At 33.3% G+C, this 15,073-nt stretch overlaps 1 protein-coding gene across 1 annotated transcript; it reads left to right on the forward strand.

Moving 5' to 3' along the window:
• The first annotated feature begins 76 nt into the window (after positions 1 to 76).
• dnajc21 (DnaJ heat shock protein family (Hsp40) member C21) lies at positions 77 to 14,336 on the forward strand. Its single transcript, XM_055179376.2, has 12 exons — positions 77 to 490; positions 650 to 743; positions 1,315 to 1,438; positions 1,855 to 1,983; positions 4,123 to 4,427; positions 9,697 to 9,872; positions 10,096 to 10,174; positions 10,334 to 10,495; positions 10,891 to 10,939; positions 11,034 to 11,197; positions 11,283 to 11,367; positions 13,728 to 14,336. Exons 1-12 carry the CDS (start codon positions 394 to 396, stop codon positions 13,884 to 13,886), a joined length of 1,623 nt encoding a protein of 540 aa, XP_055035351.2. The 5' UTR covers positions 77 to 393; the 3' UTR covers positions 13,887 to 14,336.
• Positions 14,337 to 15,073: the final 737 nt, after the last annotated feature.

Below are 15,073 nucleotides of genomic sequence, written 5' to 3' on the forward strand. Positions count from 1 at the left end.
AATATTAAGTATTTTTTTCCTCAAATAATTTAGGTAAACTACATGTGTCTTCAAAGTCATCATCACTCTCAGCCAATAGCGTTACAGCTCGTGTGTGGCGTCATATCTGTGCGCCGCCGATCCACCGGCTTCGTGTAATAGCTGAAAATATGGAAAACATGTCTGCTTTTCGAGAAATTGATCAATAAGCCTATGTATCGACTACTTTAAGACACGTCTTATTTTATGTAGATAAGATATTAGGTTAGAGTTATTGTATTTGTCGTTTTGTGATCCACGTGGACCACCTTAATCGATGACTATTCGCGGTTAAGCGACGCCGATCAGTTTGTGTTGTAGTGGATATCAACTCCTTTACAGTTCGTGTAGGATCTGCCTAAAGTCTGGGTCAGGATGAAGTGTCACTATGAGGTGTTGGGCGTGAAAAGAGACGCGACAGACGACGATCTCAAAAAGGCCTATCGGAAATTAGCCTTGAAATGGCATCCAGGTATTAAAAATTAACGTTATCTTTAACGACGTCGATGAATAGATTCATGCCCATTTATTTATATTAAAAAGATGTCAGTGTGATCTATCATGTGATGTTTACAAATGCAAGGCTTACAATATTTTGGCAACAAAATGTATTATAATCTTCTGATTCTAGACAAGAACCTTGACAACGCAGAAGATGCTGCAGAGCAGTTTAAACTGATTCAGGCTGCATATGATGTCCTAAGTGATCCTCAGGAAAGAGCCTGGTAAGTCTTGTAACATAAAAACTTGTTTCAGTATGTTTCTTACACCTCCCATATAAAAAAAACACTAGAGTAAAATTGTAGAGTAACTGTGGTAATTTGTAGCATGGGTATTAACTAAATTTTGTTTATGTGTGCTGTAGTTTTCTGTAAATATAGTGGATTGACATACTGTACTAAATACTGTAGTATACTTAAATACTACTTACCATGGTGTGGTTTAAAAACACTGTAGTTTCTTAGAGTAAAAGTATACTACATTATGTTTTTGTGGGCTGCATTAAACCGGTAAAATATGCGTGTGCACCATCTGCCACAGCACACTCCATTAATTCTTTATCACGTCATTTATACAAAGTTAATGACACACTTGTTTATGTCATTATGCGCAATATTTTTTGTATTTTTTTTAATATCTAAGGAATATTTCTTAAAATATGACTTGACTTAAAGGAAATCATATATGATTATTTTAAATTACAAATCATTCTTTGCAATCCATGACACATTTTTATATATATTTATATGTACTTGATTTTTTTAAATACATTAATGTGGTTACTTTCTTTTTAAGGTATGATAACCACAGAGATGCTCTGCTGAAAGGTGGTGTCGGAGGAGAGTATCAGGACGACAGTATTGATCTTTTGCAGTACTTCACAGTCACCTGTTACTCGGGTTATGGAGATGATGAGCAGGTACATTTTTAAACATCACTTTTCTTTAGTTGTTCAGCAGCTTAAGGTCCATTTACATACAATAAAGTGAATTTTTCATCTCATCTAAAATTATTTTATTAAGTGTTGCTCTGTTTGTGTGTTGTGTGACCCTGCATATGTCTGCACATTGTTGTATTTATGTAGGTAAGTCTGTGGCTGACACATGGTGTTATGTTTTTATTATGTACAACTCAAATTTTAATTTTGCAAATAAAACCTGGAGAGTAAAACATTGCATGATAGGAGATTTGCACAACTAACAAGTTGATGCCGTAGGGTACCACTAGAGGGCTGTGTTGTTTAAATGATTGCTTATTTTATAGCCATTGTTTATTGTTATACAAATGGACATTTTGTGTTTCAAATGTACAACTCACCACACTTCTCTTCTGTAGGGCTTTTACGCTGTATACAGAAACCTGTTTGAATCTATAGCAAAAGAGGAGCGGGAACACAGTAAAGATGATGAAGATGATGAAGAAGAGTTTCCCTTATTTGGAGATTCAGAGAGCGACTACGACACTGTATGTTTTTACGCGTCATTATTGCAATCACACTATTCTATTTTTTTACCAGGTGTTTTAACCTAACAATAATATCAGCAATAACACCCTCATAATTATTTAATACAATTTATGGTCTTATTGTTTATTATGAAAGTGTTTGGGACATTGTTACTTCTTTAAGCCCTTCTTAGCCAATGGGAGGAATGGGATCATTATTGTTTGCATAAGTAAATTAACAGAGAGAATGATCTAGCGAAGACAGCATAAAAATAGGTAGGTGATTCTAACAAAATTAGACTTATGAGGTGAAATATTTTGATAAAAAAAAGTAAATGCAAAGTAAGAGTATCAAAATAAGAAGCATACAGTTACAAACATCTCTTCATGTACTATTTTCCACATGATTTCAAATGACATCATACAAACCAATTTGGCTGTTTTTTCCACATTTAAGGGGAAATTTTCATTACCGCAACGGGTCCATGACTGGATTTGGGTTCTTTGGCATGGAAATATTTATAATTAAAAATCTAAAAAATAAAAGCTTCAGTGCATGTTATACTATAAACATATACAGTAAAGAAACATGTGGTATATTTGGTGATCATTGGTAAATGTAGAGACAATAATAAGGAACATAAATCTGTCAAAGAAAAATGTTCTGATCCTCTGCAACAATTTTCAATCATTGTTTAAGCCCTCAAGGGACTAACATTTTCACACAAAAAATTGGTTGGAAGGGACATAACAAGATGGCTACCATGTAAGCTTCTTATTTTTTTGCATATATTTAATGTAATATCATGTTGCGGTAATGATAATTTTTATAATGATAAGCTAAAAAATGTAAATAATTTTATAGAAAATATGTTTTAATTCCTCTAAAAATAATGGCTATAGTAAGTTCAGACATTAATCTTATATGTGCAAAAAAAAATTGGCTTGAAGGGCTTTTTAAAAATTCTGATGCTGGACACGGATTTCGTGAGAATCATCCAGGTATTGGATATAACAATATTACTATGAATAGGAAACAACACAATGCTTAATATAGCCGTTCTGGCTATGTAAGTCCCGCCTTCCAGTTAAAAACAGGGTTTTTTAAGCGCAATTTGGGCTTAAGAAGCCAAAGTTATGGTGCAGTTGATGTCAGGTGTAATTGTTGGTCAAAAATATGGTGTTTAATTATACAAAGCAGAGGCTTGAATCAGAAGCTACTTTGATTTGATCAGAATCTCCTTTACGCACTATGCATTTTTTGCGTTGTAGATAAATGTCTAATATTTTTTTGAAGGATTGCGAGAAGACAATCGGCATGTGAGAGTGAGGCTGTGTTAATCCACTTAATAAATGTGTGATGCCACAAAAAGCAGTGCTGATATTCAGGGTCAGGGACGCAGGACCATCCGTGATCACCACATCTAGATTATACACTGCCAGGATTAAAGTAATGTTTGTAAATGGACTTTTAGGTAAAAATTTAGAGAAAACAGTGGCTTGAGGATGAAAGGTTCTTGGATCTTGTCATCATATTGATCAAGTTAATTTAAGTAGATTGTTGATTCACCCACAGGGCACGGAGAAGATTCAGCAAATCTCAGGGCTAAAAGAAAGTGTGTTTTTTGTTTGTTAAAGATCGGTTGTGTGGTACAAAATGGAGTATATGAGCTTTAAAAAGTTGGAGTACTCTGTTTACATGGTATATCAACATTTTCCAATGGAACACAAGAGCATCCCAGCTGTAAATAAATACTTGTTCAAAGGCTTTTTTTGTTTTTAAAGCTTTTTCAGATAGGTTAAACATCTTCAAATGTCTAACTTGAGGTTCATCCCATTTCAGTTGAGCCGAAAGGCTCTTCAGTGATCATAACCATTTTGCTTTCTGGTGAGGCTCAATGCTTCACTTAACCTAATGGAAGTGGAGTGTTTCTCTTCACTGAAGACTAATAGGTAGATGAACCTAGGATGAGTGCACCTAAAACTCCATTCCACCATGAAAATGGTCACAACGTCATGTTGAATGCCTACTGGAAGATAGAGATGAACAAAAAGCACAGGACGAAAACTTTTTTAACTCCACTCATGGGTTCTTTGGAAATAGTTTTGAATGTATTTATTTAATTTATTTTCTTTCTATTCGCTTTTTCATCCTTTTAGGTGGTCCATTTGTTCTACGGCTTTTGGCAGAGCTTCTGCACACGCAAAAACTTTGCATGGAAAGAAGAGTACGACACGCGGCAGGCATCTAACCGTTGGGAGAAGAGAGCCATGGAGAAAGAAAATAAGAAAACCAGGGAGAAGGCCAGAAAAGAACACAGCGAACTCGTACGCCAACTCGTGGCCTTCGTCCGTAAGCGCGACAAGCGAGTTCAGGCCCATAAGAAGCTCGTGGAAGAGCAAAACGCTGAGAAGGCCAAAAAAGTCGAAGAACTGAGGAGAAAACAGAAGCTCAGTCAGGCCAAGTAAGTCAGAAGATATGTGACCCTGGACCACAAAACTAGTCATAAGGGTCATTTTTTATTTATTTAGATTTATACATCATCTAAATACATAAGCTTTCCATTGATGTATGGTTTGTTAGGAGAAACCAATATTTGGCCAAGATACAATTATTTAAAAAATCTGGAATCTGGGGGTGCCCAAAAATCGAAATATTGAGAAAATCGCCTTTAACTCATTTCCTGCCAGCCTTTTTTTTTAAACTTGCCTGCCAGCATTTTTTACAAAATGCCTTTCAGAAAAAAAATATTCTATAAATATACAAATATATCAAATAAAAGAACAGACACTTTGCTTTTAAACAAACAAACAAAACAAGGAAAAAAAACATTTCATCCTATCTTTACTTGTTCTCTTTTTATAACCTCTTAAAAGGGTAGGTTTCTTAAAAAAAAACAAATTTTGAGCAAAAACTAAAATAATTGCATTTTTGTAAAGGAATTTTGTTAGATATCAGATTCAGAACGAATATCAAAACATACACAAAGTTTAATATTTGTAAAATTAGTTTTTGCTTCAGTTTATTTAGGGATGCACCGACATGAAAATTCTTGGCCGAAACAGAAAAAGAGGAAACCAAGAGCACCGAAAGAAATTATGACTGTGTACAATTACATAAATTAATATTAAATTTTCAAGTAATAAATCAATTACAAATTATGCAAATATAAATTAAGCACATTGCAACAATGCACAGTATAAAATAAAACTCAAACTAAAATGTTTAACTTGACCCAACTCATGTGTAGGGAAGAACCGGGGCGAAAGTAACGCGGAACAAAGGTAACAAAAGCGATTTTTTTAATAACATTTATTTAAAATTGTAAAATATTTTTTATATTTAAAATTGAATTATATTCCTCAAATTGTATGCACAGATATGTAAGAGAACAATGACACTGTTTTTCACAATGTACTGTTTAAAAATTAACGAATTGAGACACATGGATACTGACATACGTTCAATTAAATTTCAATTAAATTTTATTTATATAGCCCTTTTCACAATTGTTAATTGTTTCAAAGCACCTTTACATGAATAGATGTAGGGGGAAACACAGAATAATCAATAGATAATGTAAGAAGTAGAATACAGCAGCTAAGAATAAACCGTACAAGCGAGCGTAGTAATAATGTAGTGTATACAGTAAAGTGCTAAGTTAAGCCAATGTTGGCTGACTCTTCCGGGGATGAAAAAAACCCTAGGAGAAAACCCCTGTGGGAAAACTCCTAGGAGGAGAAAAACCCTTGAAAAAAAAAGAAAAAAATATATATATAAATATATATACGACATTTCGTCCGTATTGTTTCGGTGATATGAGTCTTTCGGCCAAAAACCGAAAATGCTCTTTTGGGCCATTTTCGGTGGCTGAATAGACCTTTTCAAAGTTGGTAAACATTGTGACATTTGTATGGGTGGGGCTTAGCTGGAGGCAGAAAGAGGCAATGTTGACAAGCTTAAGCTAGCACTTAAGTTAGCACTAGAATTTTTTAAACATGAATGCAGAAGTTGTTTCGGAACTGTCCGAATATGTACAGTCACTGATTCTGCGGGACCGTGACAGCTGTTGTTGTAAATTAACTCTCGCGATTTTAACCAGGTTTTGGATATTTAAAAAATATTAAAAGACCTGCTTGAAATCGATACTGAATCGCAAAGCTCCGATTCTGTGTTTCATGCACAGCTTGTGCGTGTTCTATGGCTCTGTGATCAGTAGGAAGTCCTTATCAATCTAAAATCACTATGAGTTTGAGTCGTTTATAACGTGCATTTAAAAAAGCAACTCTCGCCAAACACAATCATTCAAAATATTTTTATTATCATGAAAATACCTGAAACAATCTGAAGAACAGCAATATAAATATTCCTTTAGACATTTCCTGGAATAGTGTTTGGTATGCTACTTCTTCTGTGGCACAAATGGCGTTTCTACACGAGAGCGCCCTCTGGCTTTTGGATGTGGTGGCATTTCACCCTAATTCATTCAAATTCATTCATTGAGAAAATGCGCATTTGCATGATTAATCAGCACAGCCCTAGACAACATATTAATTACTTTCGGGTGGTTTGGGGAATTTTGTCAGGGCTTATTGTCTAATGTAACCTATCGTTGGGCTAACTATGGGTCTTTTTACACTTGGTCACTTCATGTGTTTTCTCTGATCGGATAGCTGATTTGTTAAAGCTATTCCATTTACATTTGGCCACATAAATGCGTCTTGGCAAAACGGATATGAATCCGTCCTGAAGCTCGCAGTACAGCGCAGCAGGAGAGTGACAGCGTGGTGATTTAATGCTGGTCCATGACGGGAAAAGCATTCACAAAACTCTCTCTTAAAGTTTTATTTCTTTGTTTAATATCATTTGAGTTTGTCATTAGACTCTTTTATTGATTCTAGTTAGCTTTTATACCCGCTCCATAAAGCAACGTCTTTGTTTGTTTGCCTCTTTGATGGCTAACTTCTGGGTGACGTGCTTACGTTTGGGAGGAGTTATGTGCTGAAAGATTGTGGTTTCATCAACCAGATGTATTTACACTTGTCTAGTTTCATCTGAAATGCGTCCCAGACCACCTCTTGAAGTGGTTTGAGCGATCGGATTTAAATCCGTCTCGAAAACGTTTCAAAGGGCATTTACAACTGGTCTTTTTACGATCAAATAGCTGTCTGATCAGAGAAAATGCATGAAGTGACCAGGTGTAAAAAGCCCCTATGATTAGCAATGTGGATTATTTTAAGAGACCATTCAAAGGATGGCACACACATCTATCGCTGTATGTTTATTTAACATTTAAGCTAAACAGTAGCGCTGAAGATTGGCGACTTTTCACCTATAAAACAGAAACTTGCTGATTTGTACTACATAAAACAACACACCAGTATATATGCATAGATTATTTTACCTGATATGAAGTGTGCACTGCAAACACGAGCATTATTTATGATCGTCTTCGTCCAGTCTGTACGCCGTGCTTTCAACCACAATTGTCGTCTTGATTTCTGCAAAGGAATGATTGCCGGGATCCAGTAAAACTTAATATTTTTAACCAAAAGTGCTGTTCCTTCTATTCTGGCAGCCAAAAACACAACAAGGCAACATTTTAAAGTCCAAACCTCTAACTTTTCCTACTTATTTTTTGCTTCCAGCTAGAGCGGTGACGTCACAGTGACGTGGGCGATTAAGGGGTCTATATTTGGTGCATCCCTGTTTTTATAAGTTGGGTAAGGGAATAGTAGTGGAATTACAGATTACCGAAAAACTTTTTTCCTCTTAATTGACGAGATAACTTGTCAATGGCGGGGAAAGAGTTAACAAAAGTTTTTGAAACCTAAACTTTTTTTAAACACAAAGCTTATTTTTGTGATAATCCATATGCCTGGGGGAAAGTGAATGTTTATCGATCCATCTATCTATCTTTTGTTGACTCATCAAGTGATTTTTAGATAACAACTATAATGTGTGCTTATACCTCTGCCTTGTTGACATTTTTATTGATTGACACATTCAGAGGGTGTTGATGTTGATGTTCTCTAGCTGTACTGCAGTTAAACTGTTTCAGAGACAAACAATTTCTTCAGGCCAAATAAATCTAATAACAGGAACAAAAGCAGCATGATTTCTAGGGAAAAGTTGAATAGACATAATAACTGACATAGTATGAATCCTTCTATCTTTTGTCTGTCATAATATGACGGTCTATTTAGTTCTGTCTGTCTGTTTGTCTGTTTATCTATCTATCTATCTCTATCTATCTCTATCTATCTATCTATCTATTTTATCTATCTATCTATCTATCTATCTATCTATCTATCTATCTATCTATCTATCTATCTATCTATCTATCTATCTATCTATCTATCTATCTATCTATCTATCTTTCTACCTTTCTATCAAAATATAACTCTCTATCTACCATAAAATAACAGTGTAGATTAATTTTCTTTCTATCTTTATATCTGTATTTCGTTATATCTATCTTTATATCTATATTTTGTTATATCTATCTTTATATCTATGTTTCGTTATATCTATTTTTATATCTGTATTTCGTTATATCTATATTTTGTTATCTATCTTTATATCTATATTTCCTTATATCTATCTTTATATCTATTTATCTATCTATCTTTACGTCTATGTTTCGTTTTATCTATTTTTACATGTATGTTTCGTTTTATCAATCTCTACGTCTATGTTTCGTTATATCTGTATTTCGTTAAATCCATCTTTATATCTATGTTTTGTTATATCAATTTATTGTTATATATATATATATATATATATATATATATATATATATATATATCTGTCTGTCTGTCTGTCTATCTATCTTTACGTCTGTTTAATTTTTCCATCTTTACGTCTATGTTTCTTAATATCTATCTTTATATCTATGTTTCGTTATATCTATATTTCGTTATATCTATTTTTATATCTATATTTCATTTTATCTATCTTTACATCTATGTTTCGTTACATCTATATTTCGTTATCTATCTTTATATCTATGTTTCGTTATATCTATCTTTATATCTATGTTTCGTTATATCCATCTTTATATCCATATTTCGTTATATCTATATTTTGTTATATCTATCTTTATATCTATGTATCGTTATATCTGTCTTTATATCTATGTTTCGTTATATCTATCTTTATATCTATATTTCGTTATATCTATCTTTATATCTATATTTCGTTATATCTATCTTTATATCTATATTTTGTTATATCTATCTTTATATCTATGTTTCGTTATATCTATATTTCATTATATCTATCTTTACATCTATAATTTGTTATATCTATCTTTACATCTATATTTCGTTATATCTATCTTTATATATTTATTTTGTTATATCTTTACGTCTATGTTTCGTTTTATCCACCTGAAGTTTATGACACCTAAACTTTTTTAAACACACAGCTTATTTTTGCGATAACCCATAAGTCTGTGGGGAAAATGAATGGGTTTTTTTTGCGAGAAAACTTCCATGTTGTCCTTCAAATATGCATCATCCCTGCGGCACTCTATATCCTGCCCCATAACGTAATGCTCATTTCAGGTGTAAACAATAACGACGCCGTCTTATCAATTCGAGCCAAAACTGAGAAAACCAACTGCTACAGGAGTTCAACCAGGCATTGTCCCCCCTAACCAAAGCTGAAATTCTGAAAAAGCAAATAGGTCCTCTTTCATTGCTCATAATAATAAACCTGTGTGTGTTCAGGTTAGCAGAAGAGTATCGGGAGCAGAGCTGGCACGCCATGTCTGAGCTTGAGAAGGAACTGCAGCAGATGGAGGCTCAGTACGGTGAAGAGTTCGGAGATGCATCGGAGAGTGAAGAGGAGGAGGAGGAGGAGGCAGTTGAAGATGGACAGGATAGACCCGATACAGAGGCAGGAGGTGAGTTCTGAGAGATTCAGAGGCCTGCAATTTTTCATTATGAGATTGAATTTCTGAAAGACAAATATGGGAAACATCTGCTTTTATAAATAGGACAGATCCAATCTCAGCTTAAAGTCCCACTCGAAGCGGGTTCGAGTAGGGGTTACATATGCTTCATTAAATCATAACGAAATGAGTAGTGAACAGGATTGGAATCTAACCAATGCTTGGCTTTTGTCAGATGCTGCCGTGGAGATGGACGACTACTACGATGACCTGTATTGCCCTGCCTGTGACAAATCTTTTAAATCAGATAAAGCGTGAGTGATCCTCTACACACATACAATATGAATCTGTGAGCTCATGAGTAAAGCGACGGTCATTATGTGATGTGTGTCACAATGCTAACAGACATGGACTGAAAGTCTTGGTTATTAATTAAACATCCCAAAATAAAATATGTTTCACTCTCCTATCAGTATGAAGAACCATGAAAAGTCAAAGAAGCATCGAGAGATGGTGGCGTTGCTACGGCAACAGCTGGAGGAAGAAGATAAATCGCTGAATCAGAACTCTGCTGAGAGAGATGATGATGAGGACGATGATGATGAAGATGAAATCAATGACACGCCGAGACAAAAGTAAATAACAGAATCAGGGTTTTGTTTATTTTGTAAATTTTTGGCTGTATGTCTTAATGTAAGATTTTATCTTATTAGTTGTGTATGTCACTCATCCAGGTAGCTAGTTTGTAACTATAAAGATTGGATTGGAGCATTATTAGGATAAGGTGTAACAAAAATTATGACTTTCACAATACATGCTGGATATATCAATTGATATAAGAATTACGGCAGCCAAAATAATAAAGTATTATTTTATAAGTAATAAAAATGTATTCCCATTTTTCTTATTGCCTAAAATTGCAAACTATATTGTAAGATATCAGTAGGTTAAGGAATACTTGTATGAGTTTGTATACTTGTATCTGTTTAAGTAAGGCATCATGTTCAATGATTGGTTTATTTTATTGCAGATTGTCTAAAAGGCAAAAGAAGAAGAAACGGCAGCAGAGAACAGTAAATGTAAGTGATTCACTTTATATGCAACCCCATGAAAACAAAACGTGAATGTAGTTTTTATCTAATCAAGCTTTCGTCATCCCAATTTGTTTTTAAGAATCTTCCGGAAGAGCCAGAGGATGAAAGTCCAATCCCACAGTCCACAGAAGAGTGTCCACCACCCGAGTCGGAATCGGGCAACAACAAGGACGTCCCTGTCCCCTCTGAGGACCCAGATGAGAATCTCAAACAAGATGAACTAGAACCCAAACCTCAAAAAAGGTGTCGCTCACATTATGATTGAATTTATGAATATTAATATGTATGTGAATTACAGTTAAACCCATACATTGGATTCATTTTACAGCTCTGCCAAGACGAAAGCCAAAAAAGGCGGGAAAGACTCAAAAAAGAACAACAAACCTCACGGAGGTGTTGAAGTTACGCAAGAGGTTTGTACTTGTGTTAGCGACCGTTCCCGTGTGGAGTTGCAGCTGCAGTTTTATTATCTTACTGTTTTATTATCTTACTGTCATCTACAACTTCATGTTGACTCATCAAGTGATTTTTAGATAACAACTATAATGTGTGCTTATACCTCTGCCTTGTTGACTTTTTTATTGTTTGACACGCACTCAGAGGGTGTTGATGTTCTCTAGCTGTACTGCAGTTAAACTGTTTCAGAGACAAACAATTCCTTCAGGCCAAATAAATCTAATAACAGGAACAAAAGCAGCATGATTTCTAGGGAAAAGTTGAATAGACATAATAACTGACATAATATAAATCTATCTATCTTTCATTAAATCTGTCATAATATGACGGTCTAGTTTGTTCTGTCTGTCTATAGATACATTTATCTACCTTTCTATCTACCATAATATAACAGTGTAGATTAATTTTCTTTCTATCTTTATATCTGTATTTCGTTATATCTATCTTTATATCTATATTTCATTATATCTATCTTTATTTCGTAATATCTATCTTTATATCTATGTTTCGTTATATCTATATTTATTTTGTTATATCTATCTTTATATCTATGTTTCATTATATCTATCTTTATTTCGTTATATCTATCTTTATATCTATATTTAGTTATATCTATATTTATTTTGTTATATCTATCTTTATATCTATGTTTTGTTATATCTATTTTTATATCTAGATTTAATTATATCTTTTTATTGTTATATCTATCTATCTTTGTATCTATCTTTTGTTATATCTATCTATCGCTATATCTATCTTTACGTCTACATTTTGTTTTTATCTATCTTTACGTCTACGTTTCGTTTTTATCTATCTTTACGTCTACGTTTCGTTTTTATCTATCTTTACGTCTACGTTTCGTTTTATCCATCTTCACGTCTACGTTTCTTTTTATCCATCTTTACGTCTACGTTTCGTTTTATCTATCTTTACGGCTACGTTTCGTTTTATCTATCTTTACGTCTACGTTTCGTTTTATCTATCTTTACGTCTACTTTTCGTTTTATCTATCTTTACGTCTACGTTTCGTTTTATCTATCTTTACGTCTACGTTTCGTTTTCTCTATCTTTACGTCTACGTTTCGTTTTATCTATCTTTACATCTACGTTTCTTTTTATCTATCTTTATGTCTACGTTTCTTTTTATCTATCTTTATGTCTACGTTTCGTTTTATCTATCTTTACGTCTACGTTTCGTTTTATCTATCTTTACGTCTACGTTTCGTTTTATCTATCTTTACGTCTACGTTTCGTTTTATCTATCTTTACGTCTACGTTTCGTTTTATCTATCTTTACGTCTACGTTTCGTTTTATCTATCTTTACGTCTACGTTTCGTTTTATCTATCTTTACGTCTACGTTTCGTTTTATCTATCTTTATATCTGTATTTCGTTATATTTATCCTTATATCTATATTCCGTTATTTCTATATTTATCTATATTTTGTTATATCTATCTTTATATCTATATTCCGTTATTTCTATCTTTATTTCATTATATCTATCTTTATATCTATATTTCATTATATCTATCTTAATGTCTATATTTTGTTATAGCCTATCTATCTTTTGTTATATCTGTCTTTATGTCTATATTTTGTAATATCTATCTTTATATCTATATTTCATTATATTTATCATTGTATCTATATTTCGTTATATTTATCTTTGTATCTATATTTCGTTATATCTATCTTTATATATCTATGTTTCGTTTTATATATCTATCTTTTGCTATCTATCTATCTATTGCTATCTATCTATTGCTATCTATCTATCTATCTATCTATCTATCTATCTATCGTTATATCTTTCGTTGTATCTTTCGTTGTATCTTTCGTTGTATCTATCTTTCGTTGTATCTGTCTTTCGTTGTATCTGTCTTTCGTTGTATCTGTCTTTCGTTGTATCTGTCTTTCGTTGTATCTGTCTTTCGTTGTATCTGTCTTTCGTTGTATCTATCTTTCGTTTTATCTATATTTCGTTTTATCTATATTTCGTTGTATCTATATTTCGTTGTATCTATATTTCGTTGTATCTATATTTCGTTGTATCTATCTTTCGTTGTATCTATCTTTCGTTGTATCTATCTTTCGTTGTATCTATCTTTCGTTGTATCTATCTATCTTTTGTTGTATTTATCTATCTTTCGATATATCTATCGTCCTACCTACCCGAACAGTTTAGTCAGTTTAGTTTATTCTGCTGTCTATCTATCGATCCATCCATCAATCTATCTTTATATCTATCATTCTATATATCTATCTTAATATCTAATGTAAGTTTAATGTAAATTTTCTTGTTTTACACCTTGTAGAAGGAAGTCAATCTACGCTGTGTTACCTGTCAGTACGAATTCCCCACCAGGAACAAACTTTTCGATCATCTACAGACCACGGGTCACGCCACTGCGCTCTCCTCCAGTAACGCTGCCCAAACAAGCAGGAAAAAGAAGGAATCAAGAAAGAACAGATAACTGTGAAAACAACTGGACTGATGCTAAAGACTGAAGCCCTTTCAGACTGTACATTCTTCCCCCATGAAAACCTCTACTGCATAGATGTACACTAAAAGTTTCCGAGAAGGAATCGGTTCTGTCTGTACAGTCATTTGTGCCCTGTGGGTTGATCATCATGCCATATGCCCAAAGAGTTTTGCATAAAAGCCAAATTAATTTATGATGTAACTACTTGAGGTTAGCTGGCACTTATGAGCTGTAAGAGAATGAGATTTAAACATTTTGGATTTGACAGTGCATATCTACTCCTTGTTTTTTGGGGACTGAATGTCATTTTCTCTCTGATAAAGTTGGGAAGTTTTATGGCACGTGTGTAATTACTGTAGCTTTATAGTAATCATTCCTGATTGGATAAGACCTGCATAAGACATAGCGTGAGAAATAAAATGATGCTGTGGTTTGAACATATTTTCGATAATATTACATACCTTTTGATTTATTGGAAATGTTTTGGAAAATGCTTCACAATGTTCACTTCACAACATCTCATAATACAGTTGTCATTGTTGCACCATTTAGATTGCTTAACATTTAAATATTTGTTTTCACTGCGCAAAATGTGTAATGTGTCAGCTGAACTTTAAAACCTTAGTGTTATGAAAAACAATACCAAGTGCTTTCCAGGAAAGATTTGCAAAAAGAAAAATAAAACAACAGATGTGTATTTAATATACAGTTGCTCTCTTTGCAGAATCAAAATACTTTCAACTTATTGTTACCTTTACAATGTTTTCGGGTTCAACAGATTTTTTTATTGCTAAACTGACCTTGCCTTAATTATATGGGTTATGAATGTCAAATGAATTTGGATAACACCACATGTTATGTATATTTGACCTACACAAATTGTTGTTAATACAGTACATGGCCCTGCTGTATGAATGTGTTCAAAATCAAGGAGGAAGACATTTGAAGAAATCACTACAAAAGGTTTACAATAGAAACTGCGATTTTAGAGAAAGTTAAAATCTGCTAGAGCCTTTATTTATAATAGTGAGGACAGATTAATACAACACTAATACTTATTTTGTTATTTGAAACAAATATAAAGATTGCTTTCTATTTGGTTATTGAATGCGTTATATAGATTTCGTAGTTAATTACATTTATATTATATTCTAAATCTGTAAGTTTCCAAAACCTAA

Source organism: Misgurnus anguillicaudatus, chromosome 9, assembly GCF_027580225.2.
Source record: "Misgurnus anguillicaudatus chromosome 9, ASM2758022v2, whole genome shotgun sequence".
In the NCBI taxonomy this organism is placed as follows: Eukaryota; Metazoa; Chordata; class Actinopteri; order Cypriniformes; family Cobitidae; genus Misgurnus; species Misgurnus anguillicaudatus.

Excerpts from the sequence above, each read along its gene's own strand:
- dnajc21 (XM_055179376.2), top strand. The coding sequence starts at position 394 with ATGAAGTGTCACTATGAGGTGTTGGGCGTGAAAAGAGACGCGACAGAC. Across the intron at positions 1,439-1,854 it reads GTTATGGAGATGATGAGCAG|GGCTTTTACGCTGTATACAG; the intron begins GTACATTTTTAA and ends TCTCTTCTGTAG. Across the intron at positions 1,984-4,122 it reads CAGAGAGCGACTACGACACT|GTGGTCCATTTGTTCTACGG; the intron begins GTATGTTTTTAC and ends TCATCCTTTTAG.